The 19,237-nt window shown below is 41.5% G+C and overlaps 1 protein-coding gene across 1 annotated transcript in view; it reads right to left on the minus strand.

Moving 5' to 3' along the window:
• The window catches only part of FBXL13 (F-box and leucine rich repeat protein 13), a 478,799-nt gene that overhangs the window by 347,677 nt on the left and 111,885 nt on the right, over window positions 1–19,237 (minus strand). Inside the window, exon 8 of the mRNA XM_053716536.1 lies at window positions 5,263–5,358. Coding sequence (XP_053572511.1) covers window positions 5,263–5,358 — 96 coding nt within the window. The remainder of the gene's footprint in view (window positions 1–5,262; window positions 5,359–19,237) is intronic.

The following is a 19,237-nucleotide window of genomic DNA, read 5'->3' on the forward strand; positions in this document are numbered from 1 at the left end:
AGTGGAGGGCACTGTACAGTATGTGTTTAACCCAAACACAAAGCTCTGTGCAAAAAACTGCCATTATAAAATGTTCTAACAGACTATTTTTTTATTGACCTTTTTATGGCCCTTTAAATGACAATTGAAAGGAAGCGCCTTCTTGGGTAAAATGCATTGTACAGTATTCCAGTCCTTCCACAGAAATGGTCCCCTTTGCAGCATAGATTTTGCATATATATATATTTATTTATTTATAAAATATTTTACCAGGAAGGATACATTGAGATTTCTCTCGTTTTCAAGTATGTCCTGGGACCACAAAACATTGCATAAAAATACAAAAACAATAATAATACACAATATAATTTTTGTAATTTAGGTCCCGTTCCAAAGATCATTGTGACAGTTTTGTCAGTGTTTAGGAAGAGTTTGTTTTTCAAGATCCACTTTTCTACCTCTGTGAATTGGTCTTGGAGCACTGCTTCAAGCTGCGGCAGATCAGATTTGTTTGCATAGATTACCGTGTCGCCTGCGTACATGTGTACAGTTGAGGATTTGCAGACAATAGGCAAATCATTTATTAATAATGTGAATAGTAGGGGGCCGAGAATGGAACCTTGGGGAACACCACACGTGACTGGGAGAGGGAGGGAGTCACTTTTAGAAACAGAGACATATTGTGATCGATCTTATACATATGATTTAAACCAGGTTAACGGGCGATCAGCAATACCAGAGTTTTTTAGTTTGAGAAGTAGTATGTCATGGTCCGCTGTGTCAAAAGCCTTAGCAAAATTAAGGAAAATAGCTCCAGTTAGGTCTCCTTGTTCCATGCCAGTTTGGATGTTGTTGCAAACTTTTAGGAGGGCAGTTGTAGTGGAGTGATTCGGTCTAAAACCTGATTGATCAGGGGTCAGATAGTTAGAAAGTTGATAATACTTGCATAATTGCGTATGGACGCATTTTTCTAAGATTTTTGACAATACAGGGAGCAATGATATAGGGCGATAGTTAGAAACCAAGGTTAACTCCCCACTTTTATGAATAGGCACTACTCTTGCAGTTTTCCAGATTTTGGGTATGTATCCAGACACCAAGGATTTGTTAATTAGGGTTGTGACAGTCTTAGCAATTGCCGGCGCACTGAGCTTCAACAGCATTGCTGGGATTTGATCAGGTCCTGACTGGTTTTTCATTTTTAGATTATTGAGGTGTTTCTTAATGACATTGAAGGGTACAGGTCTAAAATTGAACTTCTCTATATTGGGTCTTTGCTGTTTTAGTGGGGCCTGATCCACATTTGTAGCTTCAGGATGCGTGCCATTTATTAGTTTGTCAATCAGGGTGGTGGAGCATCCGACAAAATAATTGTTAAAGGCATTTGCTACTTCTAAGGGGAGTTGCAGGTTTTGGTTATCCACATTGACAGTGGAGGGTTGGGAGTGGATTGGTGGATTTTGTAAGTTATTTATGAGTTTCCAAAACTTTCTAGGGTTAGATATATTATTGTGCAGATTTTCACAGAAATATTGTGCCTTAGCCAATTTTGTTTGTTTAGTACATATATTTCGCCATTCTATTCTATATACACAGTGATCATTCATAGAGCCAGTATATATATATATATATATATATATATAATTATTTTTTTAATTATTATGGTTTATTTATAAAGCATCAACATTTTATGCAGTGCTATACACACACACATATATATATATATATATATATACACACACACAGGTAGCCCTCAGTTTACGCCGGGGTTAGGTTCCAGAAGGAATGGTTGTAAATCGAAACCGTTGTAAATTGAAACCCAGTTTATAATGTAAGTCAATGGGAAGTGAGGGAGATAGGTTCCAGGCCCCTCTCAAAATTGTCATAAGTAATACATTATTATTTTTAAAGCTTTGAAATGAAGACTTTAAATGCTAAACAGCATTATAAACAGTATCAAATAATCACAGAACACAGAATATATAATTAAACTAAGTTAAATGAAAAAAAAAAAACATTTGCTAAAGAGCATTATAAACCTAATAAAATAATCACACAACACAGACTTCACTTTCATTTTACTGCAAACAGTTCTTTCTATGCATTCCAATCTGGACTGATTTATAGACAGGAAGATCTTGTCCCTTTGAAATCTGCTCGATAGCTCAGGTCTGGATAAACTGATTAATTTCAGCTTGCTTGGCTTTGCTGCAACACAAGCGGACAGCTCCACCTACTGGCTATTTAACAAATGCACTGATTCTCAATGCTTTTCAATAGCAGTCACATGACTGGAAAAAAAGGTTGTTATTCTGAAACTGTGTAAATTGAACCGTTGTAAACCGAGGGCCACCTGTGTATGTATATATATATATATATATATATATATATATATATATATATATATATATATATATATATATATATATATATATATATATATTAGAAAAGGGAGAACAGCACTCCTGAGATAGAACAAAAGCTAGAACAACTTCCATGCCTGTTCATTTTAATTGCAACTCAGGGTGCGCGTTCTTTTAGCACACGTTGATACCTTTCCACAGAGAAAAAATATCCCGTAGCATATCAGTCTGATCCTGCCCAATGACAGTCCAGCGTCGAAATACCAGGCAATTCTTCTCTAAACAAGAGAAACAACAACCCCAGACGATCAGTGAGGTGCAGTTTTATCTCTCTAAGGACATGTGTGCAAGGAGTCCACATCTGGTTTCCCCCATTACTCTTAGGGAGACCCAAGAGTAATTTGCATAAATATCAGAAAAGAGAGAACAGCACTCCTGAGATAGAACAAAAGCTAGAATAACTTCCATGCCTGTTCATTTTAATTGCAACTCGGGGTTATTTTGTTGTATCTCAGGGGTGCTGCTCTCTCTCTTCTAATTGATAGATATCCTATATTATAAAAGGCCAAGTGTTTGTCTGAAGCCGTCATGCGCAGTAGAGAAAAACACTTGGCCTTGAGATAGGGAGCGCGAGGTACACAGCATACAAGCAGCTGTGAGATAGGGAGCGCGAGCTACTCAACAGCTGTGAGGTCTGCTGCGTGAGAAGCGGCAACGCGCTCCCCAGACCTCACAGCTGTTTGTGGCCGACGGGAGCGTCGCGAGGGGCGTGGCCGGGTTTTGTGAGGGGCGTGGCCGTGCGTCGCGAGGGGCGTGGCCGGGCGGGTGTTGCCGCGATGGGGCGTGGCCCCGCGAAGACAGAGCCAGAGAGGGAGCAGGAGGGGGGGGAGAGAGCCAAAGAGAAGGGGGGGGGGGAGAGAGAGCCAAAGAGAAGGGGGGGGGGGGAGAGAGCCAAAGAGAAGGGGGGGGGGCAGAGAGCCAAAGAGAAGGGGGGGGGCAGAGAGCCAAAGAGAAGGGGGGGGGGCAGAGAGCCAAAGAGAAGGGGGGGGGCAGAGAGCCAAAGAGAAGGGGGGGGCAGAGAGCCAAAGAGAAGGGGGGGGGAGAGAGCCAAAGAGAAGGGGGGGGGAGAGAGCCAAAGAGAAGGGGGGGGGAGAGAGCCAAAGAGAAGGGGGGGAGAGCCAAAGAGAAGGGGGGGGAGAGCCAAAGAGAAGGGGGGGAGAGCCAAAGAGGGGGGAGAGAGAGAGCCAAAGAGGAAAAAGAGCCAAAAAGGAGAAAGAGCCAAAGAGGGGGGAGAGAGAGCCAAAGAGGGGGGAGAGAGAGCCAAAGAGGGGGGAGAGAGAGCCAAAGAGGGGGGGGGGGAGAGCCAAAGGGGGGGGGGAGAGAGCTAAAGGGGGGAGAGCCAAAGAGGGGGGAGAGAGAGAGCCAAAGAGGAAAGAGAGCCAAAGAGGAGAGCAAAAGAGGGGAGAGAGCCAAAGAGGGGGGAGAGAGAGCCAAAGAGAGGGGGGGGGAGAGAGCCAAAGAGGGGGGGGGGGAGAGAGCCAAAGAGGGGGGGGGGAGAGAGCCAAAGAGGGGGGAGAGAGAGAGCCAAAGAGGAGAGAGAGCCAAAGAGGAGAGAGAGCCAAAGAGGGGGGGGGGGAGAGCCAAAGGGGGGGGGGAGAGAGCTAAAGGGGGGAGAGCCAAAGAGGGGCGAGAGAGAGAGCCAAAGAGGAAAGAGAGCCAAAGAGGAGAGCAAAAGAGGGGAGAGAGCCAAAGAGGGGGGAGAGAGAGCCAAAGAGGGGGGGGGGGGAGAGAGCCAAAGAGGGGGGGGGAGAGAGCCAAAGAGGGGGGGGGGAGAGAGCCAAAGAGGGGGGAGAGAGAGAGCCAAAGAGGAGAGAGAGCCAAAGAGGAGAGAGAGCCAAAGAGGAGAGAGAGCCAAAGAGGGGGGGAGAGAGCGAAAGAGGGGGGGGAGAGCGCCAAAGAGGGGGGAGAGAGAGAGCCAAAGAGGAGAGAGAGCCAAAGAGGAGAGAGAGCCAAAGAGGAGAGAGAGCCAAAGAGGAGAGAGAGCCAAAGAGGAGAGAGAGCCAAAGAGGGGGGAGAGCCAAAGAGGGGGGAGAGAGAGCCAAAGAGGGGGGAGAGAGAGCCAAAGAGGGGGGAGAGAGAGCCAAAGAGGGGGGAGAGAGAGCCAAAGAGGGGGGAGAGAGAGCCAAAGGGGGGGGGGAGAGAGAGCCAAAGGGGGGGGAGCCAAAGAGGGGGGAGAGAGAGAGAGCCAAAGAGGAGAGAGAGCAAAAGAGGGGAGAGAGCCAAAGAGGGGGGGGGGGGAGCCAAAGAGGGGGGGGGAGAGCCAAAGAGGGGGGAGAGAAGAAAAGAGGGGGGAGAGAGAGCAAAAGAAAGGATGGAGAGAGCCAAAGAGGGGAGAGAGAGAGCAAAAGAGGGGAGAGAGAGAGCAAAAGAGGGGAGAGAGAGAACAAAGGAGAGGGGGGAGAGAAAGCAAAAGAGAGGGGGGAAAGAAAGCAAAAGAGAGGGGGGAAGAGAGAGCAAAAGAGAGGGGGGAGAGAGCAAGGGGTGGGACCGCTGTTCTGAAAAAAATGGCCCGTGTACACGGGCTTTAGTACTAGTATATATATATATATATAGCTCCGAGGCATAGATAGGATCCAGACGTACGAAGTTACATTTTAAGTGCATCTGGTGTCGGCCCAGCAGGGGGCACCCATGGGTGTCTTGTGGACTCTAATCCAGTGAATAATTTTTAAGGCTGAGGTTGTCAATCTCTGGTTTAAACTACTTTCGGTGAAACCACATTGTTTCTAAAGTAGGCAGATAATGGTTCATATTTACTAGAATCCTTCTGGTTTCTAAATGAAGTTAGTTGTTCACACTACAGTAACATTGTATTAATATACATTTCTCGCTCTCATGTATACACACCATATGTACTTACAGAACTCCAGAGGGAACTATTCTGTGTGATTATCTTCCATGATCTGCAAACTTGAGCACTTCTAGCTAAGTCTATTAAATTCAAAGACCCGAAAATCTAAAGGAAGAGAGAGAAAAATCAGTCATGAAAGCATCCTGAACATATATATTTATTGTCAGTAAAGATCTCAGTATCCCTATGCAAACACTATACTATACTATAATGTTAATTCACTAAAATGAAGAGAGCTACATCTTGAATCAGCTCACAGGAACTGGAAATATTTTCCTCATGTTAAAATATTCTAATTTTTAAAGGGACAATGCAGTTACCCATAAGAATAATTTAATGATAATAAAAACAACATTGCAATATACATTATTTATTTTGCTTGTCTATACTTGAAAATACATTTCTTTTGCTGTAAAAATCGAACCTGACCCATGCTCTCTAAAGAGTCTGAAAGATAAAATATGGTAAATTGCCTGGACCAGCTATATACTAGCTATAAATAAGTTTATGCATTGCTCTAAGCAATCACCCGCCTAGATTTAGAGTTCTGCGTTAGCCGTCAAAACCAGCGTTAGGGGGTCCTAACGCTGGTTTTTACCGCCCGCTGGTATTTAGAGTCAGTCATGAAAGGGTCTAACGCTCACTTTCCAGCCGCGACTTTTCCATACCGCAGATCCCCCTACGCCAATTGTGTATCCTATCTTTTCAATGGGATCTTTCTAACGCTGGTATTTAGAGTCTTGGCTGAAGTGAGCGTTAGAAATCTAACGACAAGACTCCAGCCGCAGAGAAAAGCCAGGAGTTAAAGGGACAGTCTAGGCCAAAATAAACTTTCATGATTCAGATAGAGCATTTAATTTTAAACAATTTTCCAATTTACTTTTATCACCAATTTTGCTTTGTTCTCTTGGTATTCTTAGTTGAAAGCTTAACCTAGGAGGTTCATATGCTAATTTCTTAGACCTTGAAGCCCACCTCTTTCAGATTGCATTTTAACAGTTTTTCACCAGTAGAGGGTGTTAGTTCACGTATTTCATATAGATAACACTGTGCTCGTACATGAGAAATTATCTGTGAGCAGGCACTGATTGGCTAGACTGCAAGTCTGTCAAAAGAACTGAAAAAAGGGGCAGTTTGCAGAAGCTTAGATACAAGATAATCACAGAGGTTAAAAGTATATTAATATAACTGTGTTGGTTATGCAAAACTGGGAAATGGGTAATAAAGGGATTATCTATCTTTTAAAACAATAAAAATTCTGGTGTAGACTGTCCCTTTAAGAGCTTTCTGGGCTAAAGCCGGTTCATAAAGCTCTTAACTACTGTGCTCTAAAGTACACTAACACCCATAAACTACCTATGTACCCCTAAACCGAGGAGCCCCCACATCGCCACCACTCTATAACTTTTTATTAACCCCTAATCTGCCGACCGCACACCGCCGCCACCTACATTATCCCTATGTACCCCTAATCTGCTGCCCCTAACACCGCCGACACCTACATAATATTTATTAACCCCTAATCTGCCCCCCCCCAACGTCGCCGCTACCTACCTACAATTATTAACCCCTAATCTACCGACCGGACCTCGCCGCTACTCTAATAAATGTATTAACCCCTAAAGCTAAGTCTAACCCTAACCCTAACACCCCCCTAAGTTAAATATAATTTTTATCTAACGAAATAAAATAAATCTTATTAAATAAATTAATCCTATTTAAAGCTAAATACTTACCTGTAAAATAAACCCTAATATAGCTACAATATAAATAATAATTATATTGTAGCTATTTTAGGATTAAAATTCATTTTACAGGCAACTTTGTATTTATTTTAACTAGGTACAATAGCTATTAAATAGTTAATAACTATTTAATAGCTACCTAGTTAAAATAATTACAAAATTACCTGTAAAATAAATCCTAACCTAAGTTACAATTAAACCTAACACTACACTATCAATAAATAAATTAAATAAACTACCTACAATTACCTAAAATTATATCAACTAAACTAAATTACAAATAAAAAAAAAACTAAAATTACAAAAAATAAAAAAAAGAATTACAAGAATTTTAAACTAATTACACCTACTCTAAGCCCCCTAAAAAAATAAAGCCCCCCAAAATAAAAAAAATGCCCTACCCTATTCTAAAATAAAAATTGTAAAGCTCTTTTACCTTACCAGCCCTTAAAAGGGCCTTTTGCGGGGCATGCCCCAAAGAATTCTGCTCTTTTGTAAAAAAAAAACATACAATACCCCCCCCAACATTACATCCCACCTGCCACATACCCCTAATCTAACCCAAACCCCCCTTAAATAAACCTAACACTAAGCCCCTGAAGATCTCCCCTACCTTGTCTTCACCACGCCGGGTATCACCGATCCGTCCAGAAGAGGGTCCGAAGTCTTCATCCTATCCGGCAAGAAGAACTCCTCCAGAGGGTCCAAAGTCTTCATCCTATCCGGGCAGAAGAGTAGATCCGGACCGGCAAACATCTTCATCCAGGCGGCATCTTCTATCTTCTTCCATCCGGCGCGGAGCGGGACCATCTTCAAGCAGCCGACGCGGAGCCATCCTTCTTCACCGACGGACTAACGACGAATGAAGGTTCCTTTAAGGGACGTCATCCAAGATGGCGTCCCTCGAATTCCGATTGGCTGATAGGATTCTATCAGCCAATCGGAATTAAGGTAGGAAAAATCTGATTGGCTGATTGAATCAGCCAATCAGATTCAAGTTCAATCCGATTAACTGATTGGATCAGCCAATCAGATTGAGCTTGCATTCTATTGGCTGTTCCGATCAGCCAATAGAATGCGAGCTCAATCTGATTGGCTGATCCAATCAGTTAATCGGATTGAACTTGAATCTGATTGGCTGATTCCTCTCTTCATATCCTTTGTTAAAAAGCATACCTAGGTAGCCTCAGGAGCAGCAATGCACTACTGGGAGCTAGCTGCTAATTGATGGCTGTATATATATATATATATGCCTCTTGCCATTAGGTAACCAAATGCATTCATCTTACTCCTAGTATTGCATTGTTGATCCTTCAAGAAAATATACGAAGATAATTAAGCTAATTTGATCATAGAAACAAACTAGAAAGTTGTTTAGATCTGAACGCTCTATTTGAATCATGAAAGAAAAAAAAATGTAAACAAAATTTCCAATTCTATTATGAAATTTGCATCATTCTCTTCTTATCCTTTGTTGAAGGAGCAGCAATGCAGGGATGGGGCTACAACTGGTGTAGCAGTTGCAGTGGCACCGGGGCCCAAGTGCTCGGGGGGCCCATAGCAGCCAGTCTATACAGAGGCATGTGCAGAATGTGTACTTTTATCTGTGCCGGTTGCAGGTCTATCCTATCTATCCATCTCAAAATCATTATACAGAACGGCATGTATATTATTACAATTACTTACTACTGCGTTATCTTTGTGGGCTCCAAACCAGTTTTGCACCAGGACCCGCTTTTGGGTTAGTCCACTACTGCAGCAATGCACTACTGGGATTTAACAGAACACATCAGGTGAGCCAATGACAAAAAGGAATACATGTACAGCCACCAATCAACAGCAAGCTCCCAGCGCTGCATTTCTGCTACTTGGCCTACCTAGGTATGCTTATTTTAACAAAAGATACCCAAGAGGACAGGGAAAGAAGATATAAAAAAGTAAATTGTTAAGTTATTTAAAATGACTTGCTCTATCGCAATCATGAAAGTTTAATGTTAACTTTACTGACCATTTAAGTATAGGATATGTGGTCTACTCTTTGTAGGAAGCCTACTGTGACCTACAAGCATCAGATTTTAAGACCTGACTTTTGTTGTAACCTTTTCGGGGCTCAGTTGGAAAATAAATTTCAGATATACAGTATTTAATATTAATTATTTGTGTTTTTTATCTTCAAGCCAGCGCCATTATAACTTGATATGGCAATGATTCTCAAGCTAACTCATATGACTCAGAGCCCAAATATTTTATGTTTCTGGCATAACGATTTAGAAAAGTGATAAACTTAACCAAGAAAGTACATACTTTCAAAGCCAGGAGAGATATCCATATATGGAAGTCTGCTGTATGTATAAGGAGGCAAGGGATTAAATAGAAATGTTGCCAAGAGACATTTTAGGTCATTAGTAAGGATCATACACCAACAGTATTTATGCAGTATGACTAGGAACCACTAAAACCTTTAACCTATAGCATATGTACAAAGATTATCAGTTTAAGATGTAGGACAACCCTCATCTGTGATGTTGATAATAAAAAAACAGTGCAACATATATTATATATCTTACAATTTGTTTATGTATATGATTATAATGCTAAAAGCTTAGCTAATAAAAATGCAACCAATCGGCTAATATAGAATAGAATTGCTTTCTAACATGCCAATATATCTTGTTGCAAAGAATCCAAACCCAAGTATGATGACAATGTAACTGAGACATGTCTAGTGGACACACTAGAAAACTTTAAGCCTCTCTAAAAATAATGGAAAAGCATAAATGGTTATTCTATAAAGTATGGGCACACTACAAATTCTAATACATAACATCACAACAACACCATGCTTTTTTTTTTTTTTTTTAATAAAAGGGACACCGCACTGTAAAATATGCTTCCACTTAATGTGATCCAAATGGCTTGTTATAACCGCTGGAGAGTGTTAAATGAATGGGAACGGACCCATTATATTTATTCTTGGATTTGAAATTGCTGGTTTGTTTTTTAAAACTATCTTCAATTGTTGTCAAGGACATACCAATTTTAGGCACTAGATTACAAGTGGAGCGCTATTTAACGCCCCCACTTGAGTGTTAACTTGATTGTCTAATTATGACTTTACTGTCCTTTAAATATAACCTGTAGTTTGCAAAACTAAAGGACCAGATATAAGATTAATAAAGGCTGCTTCCCTAGTGATAAAAAACAGAATTTATGTTTACCTGATAAATTTCTTTCTCCTACGGTGTGTCCGGTCCACGGCTTCATCCTTACTTGTGGGATATCCTCTTCCCCTACAGGAAATGGCAAAGAGAGCACACAGCAAGAGCTGTCCATATAGCCCCCCCTCTGGCTCCGCCCCCCAGTCATTCGACCGACGGTTAGGAGAAAAAGGAGAAACCATAGGGTGCAGTGGTGACTGTAGTGTACAGAAATAAACATTTTAAACCTGACTAAAAGCCAGGGCGGGCCGTGGACCGGACACACCGTAGGAGAAAGAAATTTATCAGGTAAACATAAATTCTGTTTTCTCCTACATTGGTGTGTCCGGTCCATGGCTTCATCCTTACTTGTGGGAACCAATACCAAAGCTTTAGGACACGGATGAAGGGAGGGGACAAGTTAGGTTACCTAAACAGAAGGCACCACGGCTTGCAAAACCTTTCTCCCAAAAACAGCCTCCGAAGAAGCATAAGTATCGAATTTCTAAAATTTGGCAAAAGTATGCAGAGAAGACCAAGTCGCTGCCTTACAGATCTGATCAACAGAAGCCTCGTTCTTGAAGGCCCATGTGGAAGCCACAGCTCTAGTAGAGTGAGCTGTAATTCGTTCAGAAGGCTGCCGTCCGGCAGTCTCATAAGCCAATCGGATGATGCTTTTCAGCCAAAAAGAAAGAAAGAGCGGTAGCAGTAGCTTTCTGCCCTCTCCTCTTACCAGAATAAACGACAAACAAGGATGATGTCTGTCTGAAATCCTTTGTTGCTTCTAAATAGAATTTTAGAGCACGAACCACATCTAGGTTGTGTAACAAACGTTCCTTCTTCGAAACTGGATTCAGGCACAGAGAAAGAACAACTATTTTCTGGTTAATATTCCTGTTGGAAACCACCTTTGGAAGAAAACCAGGCTTGGTACGTAAAACTACCTTATCTGTATGGAATACCAGATAGGGAGAAGTACACTGCAAAGCAGATAATTCAGAAACTCTTCTAGCAGAAGAAATAGCAACCAAAAACAGAACTTTCCAAGACAGTAACTTAATATCTATGGAATGCATGGGTTCAAACGGAACCCCCTGAAGAACTGAAAGAATTAAATTTAGACTCCAAGGAGGAGTCATAGGTCGGTAGACAGGCTTGATTCTAACTAGCGCCTGTACAAACGCCTGTACATCTGGCACGGCTGCCAGACGTTTGTGTAACAAAACAGACAGAGAACTAGCTGACAAACCTTTATCCAAACCCTCTTGGAGAAAGGAAAGAATCCTAGGAATTTTAATTTTACTCCAAGAGAATCCCTTGGATTCACACCAACGGATATATTTTTGCCATATCTTATGGTAAATTTTCCTAGTTACAGGTTTTCTGGCTTGAACCAGAGTATCTATAACTGAATCTGAAAACCCACGCTTAGATAGAATCAAGCGTTCAATTTCCAAGCAGTCAGTTGCAGAGAGACTAGATTTGGATGTTCGAATGGACCTTGTACTAGAAGATCCTGTCTCAAAGGTAGCTTCCATGGTGGAGCCGATGACATATTCACCAGGTCTGCATACCAGGTCCTGCGTGGCCATGCAGGAGCTATTAGAATCACCGAGGCCTTCTCCTGTTTGATCCTGGCTACCAGCCTGGGAAGGAGAGGGAACGGTGGAAACACATAAGCTAGATTGAACGACCAAGGCGCCACTAATGCATCCACTAGTGTCGCCCTGGGATCCCTGGATCTGGACCCGTATCGAGGAACTTTGAAGTTCTGACGAGACGCCATCAGATCCATATCTGGAGTGCCCCATAGTTGAGTTAACTGGGCAAAGACCTCCGGGTGGAGTTCCCACTCCCCCGGATGGAAAGTCTGACGACTCAAATAATCCGCCTCCCAGTTGTCTACTCCAGGGATGTGGATCGCAGATAGGTGGCAGGAGTGATCCTCCGCCCATTTGATGATCTTGGATACCTCTCTCATCTTGTTCCCCCCTGATGATTGATGTATGCTACAGTCGTCATGTTGTCCGACTGAAATCTTATGAATCTGGCCTTCGCTAGGTGAGGCCAGGCCAGGAGCGCATTGAATATCGCTCTCAGTTCCAAAATGTTTATCGGGAGGAGGGACTCTTCCCGAGACCATAGACCCTGAGCTTTCAGGGAGTCCCAGACCGTGCCCCAGCCTAAGAGACTGGCGTCGGTCGTGACGATGACCCACTCTGGTCTGCGGAAACTCATTCCCTGAGACAGGTGATCCTGAGACAACCACCAGCGGAGTGAGTCTCTGGTTACCTGGTCTACTTGAATCTGGGGAGACAAGTCTGCATAATCCCCATTCCACTGTTTGAGCATGCACAGTTGCAATGGTCTTAGATGAATTCGAGCAAAAGGAACCACATCCATTGCTGCAACCATTAATCCTATTACCTCCATGCACTGAGCTATGGAAGGCTGAGGAATAGATTGAAGAACTTGACAAGCGTTTAGAAGTTTTAATTTTCTGACCTCTGTCAGAAAAATCTTCATTTCTACAGAATCTATTATTGTTCCCATAAAAGGAACCCTTGTGGACGGGGACAGGGAACTCTTTTCTACGTTCACCTTCCACCCGTGAGACCTGAGAAAAGCTAATACAATGTCTGTATGAGCCCTTGTTTTGGAAAGGGACGACGCTTGGATTAGAATGTCGTCTAAGTAAGGTGCTACAGCAATGCCCCTCGGTCTTAGAACCGCTAGAAGGGACCCTAGCACCTTTGTGAAAATTCTGGGAGCAGCGGCTAAACCGAACGGAAGAGCCACGAACTGGTAATGTTTGTCCAGAAAGGTGAACCTTAGGAACTGATGATGATCTTTGTGGATAGGAATATGCAGGTACGCATCCTTTAAGTCCACGGTAGTCATGTATTGACCCTCCTAGATTGTTGGTAAAATCGTCCGAATGGTTTCCATTTTGAATGATGGAACTCTGAGGAATTTGTTTAGAATTTTTAAATCCAGAATTGGCCTGAAAGTTCCTTCTTTTTTGGGAACTACAAACAGGTTTGAGTAAAAACCCAGTCCTTGTTCCGCTGTTGGAACTGGGTGCATCACTCCCATCTTTAATAGGTCTTCTACGCAATGTAAGAATGCCTGTCTCTTTATCTGGTCTGAAGATAAGCGAGACATGTGGAACCTTCCCCTTGGAGGAAGTTCCTTGAATTCTAGAAGATACCCCTGAGAGACTATTTCTAGTGCCCAGGGATCCGGAACATCTCTTACCCAAGCCTGAGCAAAGAGAGAAAGTCTGCCCCCTACTAGATCCGGTCCCGGATCGGGGGCTACCCCTTCATGCTGTCTTGGTAGCAGCCGCAGGCTTCTTGGCCTGTTTACCTTTGTTCCAGCCTTGCATTGGTTTCCATGCTGGTTTAGGCTGGGAAGTGTTACCCTCTTGTCTAGAGGCTGCAGAGTTAGGAGACGGTCCGTTCCTGAAATTGCGAAAGGAACGAAAATTAGATTTGTTCTTAGCCTTGAAAGGCCTATCCTGTGGGAGGGCATGGCCATTTCCCCCCAGTGATGTCTGAAATAATCTCCTTCAATTCTGGCCCGAAAAGGGTCTTACCTTTGAAAGGAATATTAAGCAATTTTGTCTTGGATGACACATCCGCCGACCAAGATTTTAGCCAAAGCACTCTGCGAGCCACTATTGCAAAACCTGAATTTTTCGCTGCTAATTTAGCCAATTGAAAAGCGGCATCCAAAATAAAGAAATTAGCCAACTTTAGTGCGTGAATTCTGTCCAAGACTTCATCATATGGAGTCTCCTTATGGAGCGAATTTTCTAGTTCCTCGAACCAAAAAGACGCCGCCGTGGTGACAGGAATAATGCACGAAATTGGTTGGAGAAGGAAACCTTGCTGAACAAATATCTTTTTAAGCAATCCTTCCAATTTTTTATCCATAGGATCTTTGAAAGCGCAACTGTCCTCAATAGGAATAGTTGTGTGCTTGGCCAACGTTGAAACTGCCCCCTCAACCTTAGGGACTGTTTGCCATGCGTTCCTTCTGGGGTCGACAATGGGGAACATTTTCTTAAATATAGGAGGTGGAACAAAAGGTATACCTGGCTTCTCCCACTCCTTAGTCACTATGTCCGCCACCCTCTTGGGTATCGGAAAGGCATCAGCGTGCACAGGGACCTCTAAGAATTTGTCCATTTTGCACAATTTCTCTGGAATCACCAAAGAGTCACAATCATCAAGAGTAGTTAGCACCTCCTTAAGCAGGGCGCAGAGATGTTCTAACTTAAATTTAAATGCCACGATAATCAGGTTCTGCCTGCTGAGAAACTTTTCCTGAATCAGAAATTTCTCCCTCAGACAGACCCTCCCTCACTGCCAATTCAGACTGGTGTGAGGGTATAACAGATAAATTATCGTCAGCGCCCACTTGCTCATCCTCTGTATTTAAAACTGAGCAATCACGCTTTCTGGGAAATGCTGGCAGTTTGGATAAAAGATTTGCTATAGAATTATCCATTACTGCAGTTAATTGCTGCATAGTAACAAGCATTGGCGCGCTAGATGTACTAGGTATTGCCTGCGCGGGCAAAACTGGTGTTGACACAGAAGGAGAGGATGATGAGCTATCCCCACTACCTTCATTTGAAGAATCATCTTGGGCAACCTTATTAAATGTGACAGTACTGTCCTTACTTTGTTTGGACGCCATGGCACAATTTGAACATACATTTAAAGGGGGAACCACCTTGGCCTCCATACACACAGAACATATGTACTCAGCTGATTCCTTTTTATAGAGCCTTTTACAAAGGAGAACGAATATTTCATGCAGCCTCACGTAAATGTGCAAAGTTAAGCCCCAAACTGTTATATTTTTACTTGCCTGAATATGACAGGACACTTATAACAAATGTACAAACTAATTCAAGCATAGAAAGGTATCTTAACCTTGAAAATATTAACCACAACCAACAGAGGGTTTATTCGAAACAAGACTTTATTCAAGAGACATTTAATTATTAGCAACATTGTTTCAAGGACTTTTTAAGCTTCTTTTTATGTTTCCATTTTTGTTTAAATACTCATATGTTTTATTAAGGGCACATGCTTAAGATCTATGCAGAGCAATTTAGCTGTTTTAATATATATCCCATTTAGAGAGGTATTACTTAACACCGGTGTTATTAAATATAAAAGTATTTTTAGCATTGTATTTTTTAAAATTTATAATTTTTATAATATTGGATATTGTATAATAAAAGCATTATATTTCATCTCACACTGATTATTATCCATTTAAAATCTCTTACGAAGTTAAACTACACAAAACAACATAAGGAAAAATAGCGCTTACCATCCATGATATTTTGGAACACATACTATTAGGGCCTTCATTATTATATTATATAACATATTTCAATGAAGGTTCTATTTAGTTCAATTAATTATTAACCTGTCATCTACTGTGAAGGACATCCTGGAACACACACACACACATATATATATATATATATATATATATATATATATATATATATATATATATATTTATAATAAAGTAACTTAAGGTCAATTGAGTAGAAATCGGCATTAGTTTGTGCCACCTTATATTAGTATTAGTATTGCATTTTAGCCAACCAGTGCTCACTCCAGGGTAACTTCACGTGCATGAGCTCAATGTTATATATATGAAACACATGAACTAATGTCCTCTAGTGGTCAAAATGCATTCAGATTAGAGTCAGTCTTCAAGGACTAAGATATTAGCATATCAACCTCCTAGAATTATCTAAGAATACCAAGAGAACAAAGCAAAATTGGTGATAAAAGTAAATTGGAAAGTTGTTTAAAATTACATTCCCTATTTAAATCATTAAAGTTTTTTTGGACTTGACTTTCCCTCTAAATACATATTGTACGGCATGTAAAGACTCTTGAGTGCCGACTTAAGAGAGAATACAATTAAAATAATGTTTAGATGGTACCTAACATAAATTGAAAGCCTCACACATGTCCCCTACTAATAATAGATTATGTTATAGAAGATGCTGAGACATTGGGGCTTATCTATCAAGCTCCGTATGGAGCTTGAAGCCCCGTGTTTCTGGCGAATGTCTAAAGACCGCTGCTCCATAACCTGTCCGCCTGCTCTGAGGAGGCGGACAGACATTGCGGGAAATCAACCCGATCGAATACGATCGGGTTGATTGACACCCCCTGCTAGCGGCCGATTGGCAGTGAATATGCAGGGGGTGGCGTTGCACCAGCAGTTCACAAGAGCTGCTGGTGCAATGCTGAATGCGGAGATCGTATTGCTCCCCGCATTCAGCGATGTCTGTCGGACATGATCAGCTGATCGGATCATGTCGGACAGACATTTGTTAAATAGGCCCCATAGGCTCATATCGCCATATGTGGTGGGATTGTGACCAGGTTAAACCAATATGGGAAAACTTATCCTCCCTACTTAGCAATATACTAGACGAGCAAATGAACCAATACGCAAATTCAACAAACATATTAATGCATTTATAAGAATAATATGCACGATTACTAGAACTTGATTAGCAAAATATTGGAAAACAAATGCACCTCCATGGGCAGAGATTAGAAATAAGTTATCTTTAACGTACAGAATGTATTAATCAGCATCTTAGACACACAAGAACAATTTGAGAAAAGTCTGGCACTATTGGATCTGAAAAGGGAACTTGGATACACAGGATAAGTTGACACTAATGGATGGAATTCTTTTGCACCAACAATTCGGGGCCATAAGGGAACACTCGGTGTCTCTTAGTTTTTATGTATATCCGATTTCTATATCTTTAGAATGTTTTTTTTTTTTTAATTTAATTACGGTTTTCTTTTTCGATTATGTATGGAGTTAACCCTGTTGCCTTATGTTTACTATATAAAACTAATGGGACAATAAGTACTTGGAAGACTATTTCTCAAGTGTCAGACACCATTTTCTTCTGAATCTTCTCACTGGATATTTGGGATTCCCTTTGGATTCTAGAATTTACAAATGGGATACTTAGTGAGTGGAAAATCAACTTCACTTGGAGATTCAATCTCACCTTACTAATCTTTCTTAAAATGTCGTACACAAATGAAGGGAGATGTAAAATATCAGCAATTTACTTATTGCCTGTAATGTTATGATTGAACAAAAGTATTACAATAAAAAGATTTAAACATAAATCATATAATAAAGTCCACCCCCGTCTCTATAACTGTTGTTGGGGTCACACTTGACTCTGATCTTTCTCTCACTACTCACATTCAGTGCTTGGCTAAAGCCTGCCGCTTCCACCTTAAAAACATCGCTAAAATCAGACATTTCCTTACACAAGACACAACTAAGATATGTATCCACTCTCATATCCTTTCCCGCCTCGACTACTGCAACTCCATCTTTTCTGGTCTCCCTAGCTGCCGCATAGCTCCTTTACAATCCTCAAAAAAATTCTCCCTCTGACACACAAAGCCCTCAATTGCATTGCACCCCCCTACATCTGAGACCTTGTCTCCAGATACTCTCCCTCCCTACCCCTTCACTCCGCTCATGATCTCCTACTCTCCTCCTCTCATTCCTGTTTACAAGATTTCTCCAGACTGGCTCCCATCTTATGGAACTCTCTGCCTCGCTCCACAAGACTCTCCCCTAGTTTTAAAAGCTTCAAGTGCTCCCTGAAGACTCTACTATTCAGGGATGCATACAACCTACACTAACCTTCCTATCTCCACTGCTATCCCCTTAAACCCCATAGCATGTAAGCCTATGAGCCCAGCTATTTGTAGTCCACCTTCATAAGAGCCGACTATAACAGTGCAACTCTCGGCAGGACCCTCTACCCATTTTATCCCTGTAATTGTTTTTTATATACCACCTATGCTCATAGCGCTGCAGAACCTGTTAGTGCTCTACAAATACCTGATAATAAAAATAATAATAACTCTAGTATTTCACAGTATAACACATACATTTATTTAACTGCGTACAAGTGTATAATATACCTAAATCCCCCAGTTTTTATAGGTGTATAATTCATGTCATAGTTTTACTTTAGTATTTTCATCTGTTTTTTGTTTTGTTTTTATTTCCAAAAGAATAACAACTCAATTTACATAAGCATCATGTAACATCTTGTTCATATAAAAAAAAGTGACATTCAACATAAATGTTTAAAATGATAATATTGACTTTAAACATAGAAATCTTTAATCAAACTGCTGTTAACATTGGGGCCTTTTTGATTTCAAAATGAAAACATACAGGCCCCAATATTCGAAACATTGACAGACTGACAAGAAAATGCCTGTCTGTTCGCCAGGGTCGCAATACGTCGGTCTGTCGATATATTCTAAAACAAAGTGTGCTGAACCTCGTTCTGCTGATAAGTGGTGATGTGACTCTCAGCAAAAATCTGCCGACATCGACACTGAACTACGATGCAAGCAGTGGGGGAGGGAGGGGAAACTGTCTTCATAAGCGCGTTAAAACAAAATAGACTGTGCTTTTGCAGAAATAAAAAAAAAGTTTCGGTGTAGTAACACTTAAAATTATGCATATGTAAATTCAGTTTCACTAGATTTCTCACACTGGAAAATATCGCCACTGAAAAGCAGGCGAGACTGATATAGCTGGAAAGGTAAAAGGTAGAGGCGCCGTATCTGTGCACTTGCTTTAGACACACCCCCTGCTCTTCATTGTGCTGTACTGAAGATACGCTGAACACACGCTACTTGTCGGCTGGAAGGTGAGCGAGATTAGTGAAACGGATGTGTACAGGGACAGTTATAAATGGGTCACTAGACTAAAGTGTGCAACCATATAATATAACAATCTCAATGTGTTTAATTCTCCCCTAAAAGTACAAAGCACTGCATATAAGAATAACATCGGTTATCTATAGTGAATCTCTCATAAATCCCCTAGGAACTGGTGGTATTTTGCAACAATAACAAAAAACAAAAAGGCATTGCCATGAATTTGCCAACCAATCAAGCAAACAATTTAGAGGAAAATGAAACGCAA

The sequence above is a fragment of the Bombina bombina genome, chromosome 6 (assembly GCF_027579735.1).
Source record: "Bombina bombina isolate aBomBom1 chromosome 6, aBomBom1.pri, whole genome shotgun sequence".
Lineage (NCBI taxonomy): Eukaryota > Metazoa > Chordata > Amphibia > Anura > Bombinatoridae > Bombina > Bombina bombina.